Consider the following 14,702-nt stretch of genomic DNA (forward strand, 5'->3'; position numbering starts at 1 on the left):
TCGCTGCCGCGCCCCTCAAAGAGATGGGACTGCCCCGCATTAACATGGCCGCAGCTGACAGGTTTTGGCCGTGCCCTCGAGCAAAATGGCATCTGCTTGGCTTCGATGCCAGTATACAATATGGAGAAAGAAGTAGGCGTTTCGGAGCGAGCTTGGGCGAGGGGGTGGAGCCCTTGGACCCTCCCCCTTGTTTACTTCGTGGTGAGGGGAGCAGCACTGCGCTTGCGCACTTTCGCTGGCCTGCTCCACCTTCGCCGTATGCGCCATGTGACTTACAACCTCGCGATTCAAAGTTCAACCACCCCATTCTGAAGGATGGTTACATCCACTCCTGTTCTACAACAAGCAAGGGCGCTACCACTGTCCAGGCTTGAGGGGAGTCTCCTATCCGGATGTGACAGCACGATGACCCGGAAAGGGAGAGGGCCGGGGGAGTGGGACCTCGGTCGCGGCTATGGAGGGAGCCGGTTACAGGGTAAGCACTGAAAACGCGTTCTTTCTTTTCTGTAGATGCGAAGCGACGCCCGCCGGTAGTCTGCTTCGCCCCAACGCCCTGCCGGGGCTCTGGGAGTCCGGCTGAGCCTTAGCGAACACATCGTTCTTTTATAAATGCGCTGTCACCCTCCCCTCCACTGCCCTACAGAAGACCCTTACCTTTTAGCCCCGCCCCGTGGGCGGCTGGGACGCTCCTCTGGGCCCCGCCCCCTGGGTGTCTTCCTGCGCTTGGGTCCCGCCTCTCACTGGTTCCTGTCCGCAGGTGGTGTTTGAGAAGGGCGGCGTGTACCTGCACACCAGTGCTAAGAAGCACCAAGATCCGGACTCTCTCATCGCTGGCGTCATCCGCGTTGTGGAGAAGGTGGGCCGGGAGGGAGCATCGATGGAGGCGGCATCTGTAGGCGTATGGTCTGGAGGTCACGATGGGACCGTAGGAAGGCAGGGGTTGCGGACTGGAGCGGGAGAGGGGGCTTTGTAAGCCTGAGGGTCCAGACGGGGGAAGAAGTTTGCAAACAGGGCTTGGGGAAATTAGAGGGGAGTCTCTCTAACTCCTCTCTCCTTTCCTCAGGACAGTGATGTCGTCCTGCACTGGGTTCCCGTAGAGGAGGCTGGAGATTCCACCCAAATTCTCTTCTCCAAGAAGGTAGGCTTTCCTCCCTTCTCCTTTCTCCACTTGCTTTTTTCCAGGTTCGGGCAGTGGAAGACATTTGAAGGACCTGGGTGCAATCTTAGACTTATTCTTGGAGCATGTGTGGTCCTGGTTGGGATCCAGGCTCTCTTTGCCCCTTGGTTTTCTTCTCTCTGTGAAATGGGCCTGAAGATGCCCATTCGAAAGCAAGAAGACACCGTGAGATTCATAGCCATGGGGACAGCGGCCCTCTCAGCCCCTTTTCTCTTTGGGAGAGCTCTGTAAGGGTGCATAAGGACAACACAGCCTGTGGATTTGGGTTCCACGGGCTCTTAGTCCACAAGAACTTGAAGGGGTGTGGCATTTCCCTGGAGGCAGAAAGTACACTTTCCAGTACTCCCTCCTACTCCGGGTGCCAGACTTTGCCCTTCTCATTATTAGAGACTTGTGAGACTTTTCGTCACCAGGCCCTGTGCTGGGACCCGGAGATGAGCCTGACCCAGACGCTGCCTCAGTCTTCACACCCATTCTATTTTGGGAAACAGAGGCACAATGATCAGAAGCCCCTTTTGCAAGGTCAGAAAGCTAGGAGGTGTTGGAACTTGGGTTTGAACCCAGATGCTCTGGTTCCAGAGGCCTGCCCCTTTCTGGAGGGAGCAGACATTTGCACTAGAACTCGAAGGATGCGAAGGGGGCAAGAAAGTATTTCAGGGATGGCAGGAGGAAGAGCGTTTCAGGATACAGGAGGAAATGGGATCTGTCTGTAGAGGGGTTTGCTGGGAAGGTGGTTGGGCCTGAAATGCCCGACTGAGAAGCTTGGACTGTGTTCTAGGGGCACCCGGGGAAGGAGGAGAAGGGTGTGGGTGTGGAAAACTCCCTTGGGAAACCATGCGGGGGATGGGCAGAAGCTCTAATGGAGGACGGTTGGAGTCTGGGAAGTCAGAGAAGGTTAGAGTGATGCACCAGGGAAGAGAAGGCAGACTCACCTGGGGCACTGGGGCTTTGAACAACCTGGCGGGGGTAACAAATGGAGTTTCCAGAATTCTGCTGAGGAACCTGGCTTCCCAGGGTTGAGGAAGAAGCAACCAGCATTCTGCATTTTTCGTCAGCCTCACAGGCCGGCCTAGTGCCTTTCTTGAAAATGTGGCTGTCTTCCTCAGCACTGTTATTTTTGACTAACAGAAACCCACTGAGACAGGCTTCAGCGGAAAAGGCCCATATGCACGCCAGATACGCTTAGCTGCAAGGAACACAACATTTGGCCAACGACAGGTTAAGCAGACAAATTTATTTCTCTCCTTTCACAAGACAGTCAAAGAGGTATGGGGCTGCTGGCTTTGGCTGGCGACGTCAGGGCTTGGATCACTGAGACCCTCCTGTGCGTGCCCTGGTCACCTTTAGATGACTCGTTCAGCTGCAGCCCCGGCATCTGCCTTTTAAGGCATGAAGAGGGGGGCAAGCAGGGTGCCAATTATATCTGTCCTCATCAGGAAAAGCAAGACATTTCTCAGAAACTCTGCATCAGCTACGAGTTATTTTTGGCCGTGTGGAATAGAAACAGAAGTGATGGTGGCTTCAGCCTGACAGAAACTCCTACTTCTCCCGTCGAAAAGTCCAGAAGTCAGCAGCACAAGTCCAAGTCCACATGTCATCACCAACCCAGCTTCCTTCCATCTTTGCTCTGCCGTCCTCGGCATGTGGTGGCTATCCTCACGGCTGCCTTGTGGTCCAAAAAGGCTGCTGGAGCTCCAGCTTTTTGGGCTGGTTTTGCTCACTTTATATGTGTGTTGCAGGTTGGCCAAGGAGCTCTGTTCGTCGTGATTACTCAGAGAAGCACGCTGCTAGAGCAGCTACCGTTCCTTGTGGCAGAGGGCAAGAGCTCTTGCCTGGTGATTAAACAGCCCATCTTGGAAGGGGTACATCGCAGCCCTTTGGTCAGAACTCGTTGCATGGCTCCCCCCAGCCAGTAGAGCTCAGTGAGCTGCAATCCTGCCGTGTGCCCTAGAGGCAGAGGGCTGCAGACGCTGGCGGAAGGAAGTACTGACTCTCCTTATGTAAACATTGGTGAAACGTCACATTCACCTCACAAGACCCGGAGGGCAGGGATGGCTTTGGCAGGGCTGGTTCAGCAGCCTCGTGGACCGGTGTCTCTGTGACTCCCTTCATGGCCCTAGTTGGGTGCCAAAGCTCCAGACACCATGTTCTCCCTGCAGCACCCAAAGACTGGCCTGAATAGGGTGGTGTTCACCCCCGTAGGTGTCTTTTTTATCAGGAATTTCCCTTGTTTTAAACTCCGCACAGATGGCATCTCAGCTCCCACTGGCCAGAGGTGGGGCCCGAGGCCACTCGGAACCATAGGGAAGGTGGAGAAAGCAAATAGTGGGAGGTTTTAGCTTCTGCTGTGGGAGGGGCTGTGTCAACCTGGAAAGAGCAGCAGAAACGGCTTTCGGGTAGACCCACCATCTGGGTCCTTCCAACAGGGTCCCCTCAAGCAGGGTTTCATTGCAGGAGTCAGGGAACACTCCAGTTACTTTCAGCTTGAAGGGATTAAAGGCGGACAAGTAGAGCTTGCCGAGTTTTTACAAGGGCTAGCAGAACAGGACTGACCCTGCAGAACTGACCTGCCAGGGGAGCTGCCGCCACCTCCGAAATGAGGACAGTGGGGAGAGATCTTCGTGGGACCTGTGGAGACCCAAGAACACTACCACCCGAGCTGCCACCCAAGGGCAGGAAGCCACTTGGCGCTCACCAAGCTAGTGACCAGGCTCTGGGAGACTGAGCTAGGCACCACTGCTACCCTAGTCACCTCTGTGTGTGTGGGAAAACCGGAGTCTCCATCGTCGGTGACAGGGCCGGCCGGCCAGAGCGGCAGGAAGTTGTCCCTGCCTCCTTCCTGCTTTCCGCTCGCCTTTGCCTTGTGTCCTGACCTCTAGATGCAAAGGAGTCTGGGAAATGTAGTTTTCGCCTTCCAGTCTCTGCCTGACAGGAAGGCACACCGTGAAAGGGACTGTGGAAGGGACTCCTAGCTTCTGCAGCGATCATGTACTTTGTCCCCTCCCTGTCCTTTCCCATGGCCTATGGCCAGCGCTATCAGATGTGACTGCACTGCTGTCTGCCTCGGTTTCCCTGTTTGTTCATTGGGGCTGCCTTCCAAGGCTGCCTCGAAGCTCGAATCTAAAAACCCTGAATCTACAGCCCCTCACTCTCTTCCTTTCTTCTCCCAAGGATGTCAGTGGGGGTGACTCCTGCACCTCTGAGGAGGAGCCGACCTTTGACCCTGGCTATGAACCCGACTGGGCTGTTATCAGCACTGTGCGGCCACAGTCCCGCCACTCTGAGCCCACTAGAGGTAGGCTGAGTGGGTGCCCCTGAGGGGCAGGTGGAGACGTGCCTTACCCTTAGTGGTCACAGCTCCACGGGCTTTGCTGGCCACAGTCATCGCTGGCCTTCCAGTCTCAGGAGAGTGGATTGGGGTGCAGGACTGTCCCCAGCCCAGGTCCAGCCTGGCAGGGTCTCCAGGGTTTGCAGCCTTGCTCATCTCACGGGCTCCTGGATTGGTTGTGGGCACCCCCACGTGAGTCCTGCCTGTGAAGGTTTCCAGGCTGTGGTGGTGACAGTTGTAGGGTGAGAGGATGATTTGGGCTATCCTGGAGTCTTACAGGGTGCTGGGGGCACCAGAGGAGGCATCCAGCCTGTCTGGGGAGTGGAGAAGCCTTCCAGGAGGAGCTGATGCCAGCCCTTGGCTCTGGGGGACACCTGGGAGTTTTCTCCCCAGCAGAGAAAGCAGCCGTACAAGGCCAGAGGCACAGGGCCCTGAGTGTGTTTAGGACACTAGAGCGCGGGCTCGAGTGTGGGGTCTGGAGTGAAGAAAGGGCTGGAGATGAGATGCGCAGGGGGCAGGAGAGAGACCTGAGGGGCCTGCCACCAGGTTAAGAACATGGTCTTCACTCTGAGGGCCATGGGGAGCCAAGGGAGATTTTAGAGCACGTCAGTTGTGTTTCCAAGGAGACAGGAGGTGACCCAGGGCTCCCAGACGGCTCCCAGTGGATATCTGTGCTGCCTCTGACTCCCCACGCCTGCTCCCAACACTGCTGTTCCCTAGGTGCAGAGCCCAGTTCCCCCCGGGGCTCCTGGGCCTTCTCGGTGAGTCTCGGGGAGCTCAAGTCCATCCGCCGGTCCAAGCCAGGCCTCAGCTGGGCCTACCTGGTCCTGGTGACCCAGGCCGGAGGCTCCCTCCCTGCCCTGCACTTTCACCGCGGAGGGACCCGCGCCCTTCTCCGTGTCCTCAGCCGCTACCTGCTGTTAGCCAGGTGAGCCTTTTCCCAGCACCGGGCCTTTGGGGCAGGCCCTGGCCGCCTGAGGCTGCAGCCTGGCCCCTCAGGGCTGTGAAACAAACAGACTGATTTAAAGGTAGATGAAGGGAATCAACTGGCATGTGTAATCACAAAGCCAAGGGGTGGTTTGATTTCAGCACGTTAGGAAGAACTGTTCTTTTTCCCTCTGAGTTGGTATCGATCTCTGGGCATCCCTTAGCAGCCCCAGTGACCGAAGCAGCTCCTTCCCCAGCAGCATCCCGGAGCCGCCTCTTACTGGCCTGTGCCTGTATTAGTCGCCCTGGGAGGTGGAAGGCCCTTGGCCCTCAGTGGCCAGCCGTGGGTTGTGTGTCCCCCCCCCTGGGGTCCAGCTGTGGTCAGGCCCTAGGTGAGGGATTCCCCAGGGGCAGTTGGACCCTGAGGGGCAGGGGACACATGTGTGGCCCTCTGCCTGGGTGTCACCACATCACCCCCTCCCCAGCTCCCCACAGGACTCCCGCCTCTACCTTGTCTTCCCCCACGACTCCTCGGCGCTCTCCAGCTCCTTCCACCACCTCCAGCTCTTTGACCAGGACAGCTCCAACGTGGTGTCTGTGAGTGTCCCAGTGCCCAGCCTGGCCTCTGTGGGCAGGGAGGGGTGGACTGTAGTGGGCAAAGCAGGATGGGGTGCAGCTGTGATGACCCCCTTGGCGCTGTCCACAGCGCTTTCTCCAGGACCCCTACTCCACCACCTTTAGCAGCTTCTCCCGTGTGACCAACTTCTTCCGGGGAGCCCTGCAGCCACACCCAGAGGGGGCCTCCCCCGACCTTCCTCCACCCCCTGATGACGAGCCGGAGCCTGGGTTTGAGGTCATTTCCTGTGTGAGTATCAGGTGGACCTTGCTATCTTTTGGCTGTCACGTGGGCAAGTGGCTGTAATTCCCTGGGCCTCCTTTTCCCCAGTAACGGGAATGATACAGCACCCCAATCATCAGATCGCATGAGGAGTGACTTCGAGGAGAGTGCTTTTAGTCTGTGTACTTGTTCCCTGTTATTGTCGGGGGGGGGGCTCTTCCTGACACGGAGGGTGACTTTGGCACTGACCCAGGGAAGGGGATGCTTCCCACCCTGCACATTAGCTGCCTGTGGAGCTGCGAAGGGCTCTGAGCTACCTTGCAGGTGGCCGGGGACGGGGCTGGAAAGGACGTGGGAGGCCCCGAGCTCACCTGCCTTGTGTCGTGCAGGTGGAGCTGGGGCCGCGGCCAGCTGTGGAGCGGACACCTCCAGTCACAGAGGAGGAGTGGGCCCACCATATGGGCCCCGAGGGCCGCCTGCAACAGGTCCCTGTGCTGAAGGCCCGCATCTTCTCGGGGGTAAGGCGCCGGGTGTGTGCTGTGGGGTGGGGGGACTGGGTAGGGCGCGCGGGTGGCCGGGGGAGGCTCTTCTGAGCCACTGGCCCTGCTCTTCCCCCCCAGGGTCTGAGCCCCAGCCTGAGGCGCGAAGCTTGGAAGTTCCTCCTGGGGTACCTGAGCTGGGAGGGCTCAGCCGAGGAGCACAAGGCCCACGTGCGCAAGAAAACGTGAGTGAGAGAAGCTGTGGCCGCCCCACCCAGCTCCAGCCTCCCAAGTCGAACATGTCCCCATCCCGGCACGGTACCTGACACATGACAGGTGCACAGATGGGCTCGCTCCCCAAGCGTCAGTCGAGCCGGCCACGTGCTGGGCACCTGCTGTCACACACAGGGACGGCAGTGAGCAGGCAGGCTCGTCTCCGGTGGGCACCACTGTGTTCGTTCCAGCAACATCGTGTCGCAGCCACCATCACCCTGCGGCGGGCTTCCTTACCCAGTGGGGCCCGCTTCTCCTCCTTCCTGGTACACATGCCCCTGCTGCGTGTCCTGGTCCCTGCCCTGGTGCTCTCTGTCCGGCAGGGAGGACAGGCTTTGAACAAAAGCCCACAGTGGGCGCCTGGCTAAGCTCAGTTAGTAGAGAGTGTGACTCTGGATCTTGGGGCTGTTTGAGCCCCACGTCGTGGGTAGAGATTGCTTTAAACAAAACTAAAGAAAAGCTCACCAGGCCGTTCTGTGTCATGAGAGATGTCAGAAAGGAGCAGCAAGGGGACAGTGGCAAGGATGAGTGGGTGGCCTGCTTCGGTGGCCTCATGTCTCACTTCTCCCTCCCCCTCAGGGATGAGTACTTCCGAATGAAGCTGCAGTGGAAATCCGTGAGCCCCGAGCAGGAGCGGAGGAACTCACTGTTGCACGGTTACCGCAGCCTCATCGGTAGGTTGAAGGGCCAGGGGTGGGGTGGAGACATGGCAAACAGCAGGGAGGGGACAGGGGAAGCCCCTGCCTCCCCAGGAATAGGGATGACGTCATCTGCAGCGGGGTGATGGGTGGGAAGCAGGGGTGAGAGTAGCCAGGGATGGGGCAGGGGGAAAGGGGGAGAGGGGGAAGGGAGCCAGACTCCTTGGGTTCAAATCTGCCGTGTACTCGCTGTGAGATCTTGGCGAGTGATTTGGCCCCCTTGGGCCTCAGTTTCCCATCTGTGGATGGTTTAGTACCTGTCGGTTGCTGGGAGGCTGTGGCGATCGGGCAAGTGTGAGGCAGAGTGCCTCATGCGAGGGCGTCCGAGGTGCTTTCTGGACCGACTCACACCTTCCTAGGGTCTGCCGAAGAGAGGAGTGGGGGCTGGTGCCCGTGGCCAGGAGGGACGGGCCCCCACAGCCTTCTCACTTTCGCATCCTGCGCCCTGTCTTCACAGAGAGAGACGTGAGCCGTACTGATCGGACCAACAAATTCTATGAGGGTCCTGAGAACCCGGGGCTGGGCCTGCTGAACGACATCCTCCTCACCTACTGCATGTACCACTTTGACCTCGGTGCGACGCCAGCCCGGCGAGGGCTTGGGGGCCAGGCCTTCCCTTGGGGGGCGCTGGGAGCCTGGGCTGGGCCCTGACCTCCCATCCCCCCCCCAGGCTACGTCCAGGGCATGAGTGACCTCCTCTCCCCGATCCTCTACGTCATTCAGAACGAGGTGGATGCCTTCTGGTGTTTCTGTGGCTTCATGGAGCTCGTGGTGAGGCCTGAGGCAGGCGGGAGACAGGCCCCCTCAAAGGGTGGGGGTCTGGTTCCTCATGTGGCCGTCCCTCCCGCAGCACGGGAACTTCGAGGAGAGTCAGGAGACAATGAAACGACAGCTCGGACAGCTCCTGCTGCTCCTGAGGGTGCTGGACCCGCCGCTCTGCGATTTCCTGGGTAAGTGTCCCAGCGGGCAGGCGAGGGTGGGGGGGCGCAAGCCCCGCCACCGAGTCTATGGAAGTGGCTGCTGACAGTATCCAGGACATTTGGTCCTAATCCAGACGAGGGAGATATCCCTGCAAAAGCTGGAACCCAACATTTATATGTAAAAGCAGGATTGAGGTTTGGAGCAAAACCTCAGCGAGCGCAGCTGTGGGCCTGCGCACCCTGCCTGCCCCACGAGCTGGCTCCTCCGGGCTCCCCTCAATCCTGTACTTTGCAGATGAGGGGCCTGGGCGTGGCCACTTCCGGGGGCGCTTGGACACAAGCCGCCCGACTGCGTGGCGTTCTGTCTGTCTTAAGTATGTACAAGAATAGATTTGACCTGACCTGCGGGACGTTGGGGTTATTTGCAAGTTTTCATCATGATGAATATCGTCTGGATAATTTTTTGAGGCTAAATTCCAAGAAGTGGCATTGTATTCGGGGCAGATGTTTTTACAGCTTGTGAAATGTTTATTCCCATCACTGCTTTCCTGGAAATTTTTACCAGCTTGTGTTTCTGCTAGCCGAGTACGTGAGTGTCCATTTCCTCACGCCCTCACCGGCATTGGGTATTGATAGATTTTATTTTTTCCCTGAGTGTCCTGCATCCCTTTTATGTGACGGTGGGACATGGGATTAGCTCACTCATCGGGAGTCTGGAAGGCAGGGATGGGAAAGGTTTCTGTTGACAGAGAGCATTCCTGGCTCAGCTCCGAAGCCTTCCCGTGCTGGGCGTAAGTTACTTGCCTAGACGGGTAGAGATTCTTGCAGCCTGGATAACTTCTTAGAGTCTCAGTCTGACCACCCTGCACGCTGTGAATTAGGATGGGATTGGAATGGTTTTTGCACGCTGTGAATTAGGATGGGATGGGAATGGATTTTGAGCTTGTTCTTGGCTGAGCACCACCCCTCCCACCACTGTCTTCCTCTAGACTCCCAGGACTCTGGCTCCCTCTGCTTCTGCTTCCGGTGGCTGCTCATCTGGTTCAAGAGGGAATTCCCCTTCCCCGACGTCCTTCGGCTGTGGGAGGTGGGCCTGCCAGTGCGGGTGGGAGGGCAGAGAGGAGAGAGAAGTCAGTCAGCTGTCCTGGGCTGAGAGGGTGGTGGGAAGTGGGCAGGGGTAGAGCAGACCTGGGTGGGACTTCAGGCGGAGGCTGGGCCATGACTGCTCGCTCTGGCTCTCCTAGGTGCTGTGGACAGGGCTCCCCGGCCCCAATCTGCACCTGTTGGTGGCCTGTGCCATTCTGGACATGGAGCGGGACACCCTCATGCTTTCTGGCTTCGGCTCCAATGAGATCCTCAAGGTGAGGCCCTGGCTCCTTCCCAGTCCTCCCCTTCTCCCTGCCCATCCTGACCTCTATAAATGGACACGTCAGCTGAGCTGTGAATTCAGTGGAGGCTGGCACTATGCCTGTGACACAGGTCGTAGTTAGTCAAAGGTAGGTAGTCAAGTCGTAGGTAGTCAAAATAGGATTATTGAAAGTATGGTTGGCTAAGCGGTGAGCACCACAGCCATGAGACCTGGCCTGTTTTTCTCCTACTCCATCCCATCCCTGGCTCCCAGCAGTGCCCTCAGAGTGTGGCCAGCACATGAAGGGGGGACCTGCCCCTTCCCCAGTACATTAATGCGAGGCAGGGCCACAGGGGTGGATCTCAGGGTCCTTTCCCTTCGTTGTATCCTGCCTGTGGCAAGCAGCCTGAAGGGGCATGCCTCCCCTTCCCCCCCAGCCCCCGGGGTCCACCCAGTCTGTCTTTCCTCCATTGTATCCCCAGCACGAGGCACAGAGTGGGCGCTCGGGCGGTGGTGGTTGAGTGCTGGCAGGCAGGCAGGCCTGACCCACCCCCTCCCACAGCATATCAACGAGCTGACCATGAAGCTGAGCGTGGAGGACGTGCTGACGCGGGCTGAGGCCCTCTACCGGCAGCTGACCGCTTGCCCGGTGAGTCCCCGACCTCTCCCAACAGCCTTCCCCACCCTCCAGGGGTAAAACCGCTGACTTTTCGCCTCCACCCCCAACCCTCCAGGAGCTGCCCCACAACGTGCAGGAGGTCTTAGGTCTGGTGCCCCCCGCAGAGCCCCGAAGTCCCTCGCCCCCTACCTCTCCACTGCCTCTCTCGCCCACCCGGGCCCCACCGGCCCCACCGCCCCCCGAGGACACAGCCCCGCAGCCGGACAGCAGCCTGGAGATCCTGCCGGAGGAGGAGGAAGAGGAAAGCACAGAGTCCTAACCCCCGGGGCCGGCGGCCGCCCAGCACAGGCACTTTATCCAGCTCCCGGAGGTGGGGGAGGAAGGGTGTGAACCGGGCGGGCCTTCCCGCTGTGCCTCCCGCAGCCTCCCAATGAGCTGATTTCCTTAAAGGGACGCTTCTCGTGTCCAGTTGTCCTTGTGTAGGTGGAGGAAGGGGGCTGCCACCTTGGCCTGGACCCGGATGGGTAGGGGGGTGGTGGCTCGTGGTCCCTTTTGGCCATGCTGCAGAGCCGACATCTGACCACGTGTTCCTGATCCAGCCAATGAGATGTAAGAGAAGGCTGCTTGTGGCCTCGTGGAGGTAGGGCTTTGTCCCCGCCTGGATCTGGGGCTTTTGGAGGAGTGAAGATGGGGTGCTGGGGTATGGCCACACCAGTAGCTGTGCGGGGACACATCCCAGACATAACCGAGATGGAAGGGCCTGCAGAGCTGTTCAAAAGCTCTGGGGACTCTGCTTACCAGCTTCTTGTTATGTGAAAAAAAAAAAAATAAACTTTTGTTTAACCCACTGTCCGTTGTGCTTTGTTACTGGCATCAGGACTCCATCTGTTTCAATGACAGCCGGAGTGGACACTGTGATTACCACTTCCCAGTGGTGCAAATTGGTGTCAGTCCTGTCCCCCGCCCCCCAGTGGAGCCCCATTGCCCAGGGAGAAGTAGGGCAGCTTCTGGGGGCTCCAGAATAGGCACCGCCCCTTCTACCACGAAGGCTAATGGTTTTGCTCCAGGCAACCGGGGAAGCGACTGAACCCAGGGAGAGGGCAGGACCACACGGCTTTTTCTGAAAATACTTTTAATGCTCGGGTCTCCTGTGGGTGGTGTGCCGAGCAGTTATCCTCTGTGCAGCCGGGGCGTCGGTGGCACCACCCTTTTGGAACTCGCAGCGGGGACGGCTGGGTACCAGGCGCACAACCCCTTCCTCGGCGTCGCTGTCGACCAGCGCGTGCTCCTTTCGGCTGTTGATCAACACCGCCGCCCGCAGCGCCGACTTGACAGCGGTCTCCACCCAGCCGTGCGGGTAGGCCGTGTGCTCACCGGCGAAGTAGATGCGGCCGTAGGGGACCGCCCAGTCGTAGTCCGGCCCTTCTTCCTTGTCTTCGGGCCAGAGCGTCGGCGGCTGCACCACGAAGCCGCCCTGGCTATGCGGGTCCTCGGCCCAGCGTTTGACGATGCCGCTGCCGTCCCAGAGCCGGTACACAATCGGCCCGTGCAGCGCCGCCACGTCGTCGAGCGCCACGCGCATCGCGTCTTCTGGGCTCAGGCCCGCGAACGAGGCCGCCGCGTCCGACCACGTGTACGAGGCTAGCAGCAGCGCGCCCTCGCCCGGCGGCGGGTAGAATATCACGCGCGACGGGCGGGCGGTGCTCGAGTGGCCGCCCTCGATGTGCTCGTCGTGCCAGAAGGGCCGGCGGAAGCTCAGGAACACCTTGGTGGCCGGCACGTAGTGCAGCGCGCGCAGCGCCTCCTGCCGCCTGCGCGACAGCGGCGGCGAGAAGGTAATGCGCTGTAGCGCCGGCCCGCTCGCCGTCAGCAGCACCACGTCGGCGGTCATGGCCTTCAGACTCCGGGCCCTGCGCGAGCTGGCGATGTGCACGCGCACTTCGTGCGTCCCCTGCGTTATCGCCACGACAGGCGCGTGCAGCAGCACTGGCCCGGACAGCGAGCTCAGCAGCGCGCGCGGCAGCAGGTCCCAGCCGCCCACGATGCGGCTATACCTGCGGGCAGGGCGGGAGCGTGATCCCGGAGCTCGGGCACTGCCCCTCCTCGTCGGCTCCTCCCCGCAGGCCCCTCCCGGATCCGGGTTCTAGTTTTCGCCGGCCAAGTCCCCTCTTGTCCCGCCCCTTCTCGTAGGCCCCGCCCACTCCCTTACCTGCCCTGTCACCTGCCCGCTCCTCGCTGACCCCGCCCACTCATCTACCCCTGCCCTCGCCAGTCCCCGTCGTCCCCCAAGGATCAGGAAGCCGAGAAGTGTCTGACCCGGGCACCGCGCCTCTCCTCCTCTGGGCCACGCCTTTCTCCGGGAATCTTTCCTTCCCAGTTCCTCCGGAGGACCCGGGATGAGGAAGGGAGTGTGGCCAGACGCGGGCGCCCCTTGTCACGAGTGCCGCCCCACCCCACGCCGACGGCCTCGCCCATCCCGCTACTCGCGCGAGGGGGCCCTCGTCGGCCCCGCCCCTGCCCGCTGGCCCCGGCCCTCACCGGAGCCGGTCGCTGAGGCAGCTGTGGGCCCTTAGGGCCTCGGCGAAGCTGAGATAGAAGAAGCCGTCCTTGGACATCACGTCTCCCAGGAGCCGCACGGCCGGGTAGCTCAGGTTCCCCTCCCCGAGGAGGTATTCCTGAGGGACGCGCGCACGTCCGGGTCAGGACCCAAGTCGGCAGCACCTGCTGCTCTGTCCCCACCTGTGGCGGTCCCTCCCAGGCTGAGCCTCTTGGTTCCGTGACATGACCATGAGCTTAGAACAGTTCTCTGAAGCTTAGCAGTCCAGTCCCCCCTTTTGTGACAGATGAGGGAAGCAAGCCCAGAGAGAGAGCGTGTGCCACCCCGGGGTCAGGCAGGGGGTCCACGGCAGGCCTGGAGTCCAGGATTCCCGCCCCACGGGCACCCTCCTTGTTCGGGTTTCTCAGACAGCGACGCTGGGGCCCCCACTCACCAGGAGCGTGTGGCTTTCAAACTTCTTCATTGCTTTTCTGCAGCCCAGTGTCTTGAGATCTTTGAGGGCCTGTGGTGGAACAAGGGACAGCGCTGAGCTCCAGGGGCAGGACTGCAGAGGCCAGGCTTGGAGTACAAACCTGGGGTCTCCTCCTGCACCTGCCCATGGCCAGCCATTTGCCACTCTTGTTCAAGCCACCAGGCCTTGCCCAAGCTGTGCCCTCCACCTTGTCCTCCACTGCGATTCAGTGTCACGGCTCTGTAATGTCTCACCAAGTCGTTACTGCCCCTCCTGCCCCAGCCTCAGCCCACCCTGACGGTGTCATACTAATCCCCATTGGGCATGGTTTGGTCTGCATCTGTCCTAGCCTGTGAGTCAATGATTGTTTGTCACCTGGATCGCTGTGGGCACAGACAGAAGCAGAGGTCCCTTCTGCCACCCATCAGCCCTGAGGGGTTTATTCTCTGGTTTCTCCCCTGCCCAAAGCCCTTCCGTGGCTCCCCAGTGCCCAGAGCCCCAGAGTTGCACCCTCAGCCAGCTCCTGGGTCACCATCTCTTAGGGCAGCTCCAGTTATGCAGCACTATGTACAGTGCCCAGCACCCCCCAGCCCCCCACATCTGCACCACTGCTCTGGTTCCCCTGCCTCATTTCTGCCTGAGACAGGAGCGGCCACCCATTACCATGCTGTTCAAGTCTCTTCCCTTCCTGACAGCGCCGTCTCACTTTAGCCCTCTTCGCTGTCCACCTGGCTTCTCCCTTGTGGCCAGGGAACTCCCCAAAGGATGTGCCCCTTCACTCACTCACTCATCGTTCACCTTGAGTCTCCCTAGGCTCCCTGAACTGGACAGTGCCAGGGCACAGAAATGGCCTGGACTTGGTGCCCACCCTTGTCCCACGGGGGAGGTAGACAGTTAGGAGCTCCCAGAGGAGGCCAAGGCCTGCTCCTCCCTGAGGGCACCAGGGAAGGCTTCCTGGAGGAGGGGACATTGGAGTTGGTTCTTGCGGGATGAGCAGGGTTCTCTGGGTGGGAAAGGGAAAAGGTCTTCCAGGCAGGGCAGAAAGCAAGAGCAAGCAAGGGCATGATGCAGGAGCACAGCAGGCACA

The 14,702-nt window shown here is 59.9% G+C and overlaps 2 protein-coding genes and 1 long non-coding RNA gene across 7 annotated transcripts in view; 1 reads left to right on the forward strand and 2 right to left on the reverse strand.

The window, feature by feature from the left end:
- Positions 1 to 245: 245 nt before the first annotated feature.
- On the forward strand, positions 246 to 11,455 carry TBC1D17 (TBC1 domain family member 17). Of its 2 annotated transcripts, XM_087870992.1 has the most exons (17): positions 246 to 475; positions 758 to 856; positions 1,064 to 1,138; positions 4,349 to 4,472; positions 5,226 to 5,433; positions 5,918 to 6,029; positions 6,139 to 6,297; positions 6,660 to 6,788; positions 6,891 to 6,994; positions 7,602 to 7,696; positions 8,178 to 8,294; positions 8,391 to 8,491; positions 8,571 to 8,670; positions 9,630 to 9,727; positions 9,885 to 10,001; positions 10,551 to 10,637; positions 10,723 to 11,455. In XM_087870992.1, exons 1-17 carry the CDS (start codon positions 455 to 457, stop codon positions 10,924 to 10,926), a joined length of 1,950 nt encoding a protein of 649 aa, XP_087727118.1. In that variant the 5' UTR covers positions 246 to 454; the 3' UTR covers positions 10,927 to 11,455. The 2 variants fall into 2 exon arrangements, with proteins under 2 accessions (XP_087727118.1, XP_087727119.1); XM_087870993.1 differs by lacking the exon at positions 10,723 to 11,455 and having other exon boundaries at positions 10,471 to 10,609.
- On the reverse strand, positions 2,972 to 6,762 carry LOC123776243 (uncharacterized). Its single transcript, XR_006775312.2, has 2 exons — positions 6,642 to 6,762; positions 2,972 to 6,057 (listed from the first exon to the last, which is right to left on the reverse strand). It is a non-coding gene; the product is annotated as an uncharacterized LOC123776243 (long non-coding RNA).
- Positions 11,449 to 14,702, reverse strand: part of IL4I1 (interleukin 4 induced 1) — a 34,954-nt gene continuing 31,700 nt past the window's right edge. For all 4 annotated transcript variants that reach the window (XM_045772096.2, XM_045772093.2, XM_087870994.1 and 1 more), the window contains 3 exons: positions 13,598 to 13,666; positions 13,146 to 13,282; positions 11,449 to 12,661 (listed from right to left, as the gene is read on the reverse strand). In XM_045772096.2, the coding sequence (XP_045628052.2) occupies positions 11,740 to 12,661; positions 13,146 to 13,282; positions 13,598 to 13,666 (1,128 nt within the window). In that variant the 3' untranslated portion in view covers positions 11,449 to 11,739. The remainder of the gene's footprint in view (positions 12,662 to 13,145; positions 13,283 to 13,597; positions 13,667 to 14,702) is intronic.

Source organism: Ursus americanus, chromosome 21 (assembly GCF_024610735.1).
Source record: "Ursus americanus isolate L20-20 chromosome 21, mUrsAme1.1.p, whole genome shotgun sequence".
Classification (NCBI taxonomy): Eukaryota; Metazoa; Chordata; class Mammalia; order Carnivora; family Ursidae; genus Ursus; species Ursus americanus.

Excerpts from the sequence above, each read along its gene's own strand:
- TBC1D17 (XM_087870992.1), top strand. The coding sequence starts at position 455 with ATGGAGGGAGCCGGTTACAGG. Across the intron at positions 1,139-4,348 it reads AAATTCTCTTCTCCAAGAAG|GATGTCAGTGGGGGTGACTC; the intron begins GTAGGCTTTCCT and ends TCTTCTCCCAAG. Across the intron at positions 8,492-8,570 it reads GTGGCTTCATGGAGCTCGTG|CACGGGAACTTCGAGGAGAG; the intron begins GTGAGGCCTGAG and ends TCCCTCCCGCAG.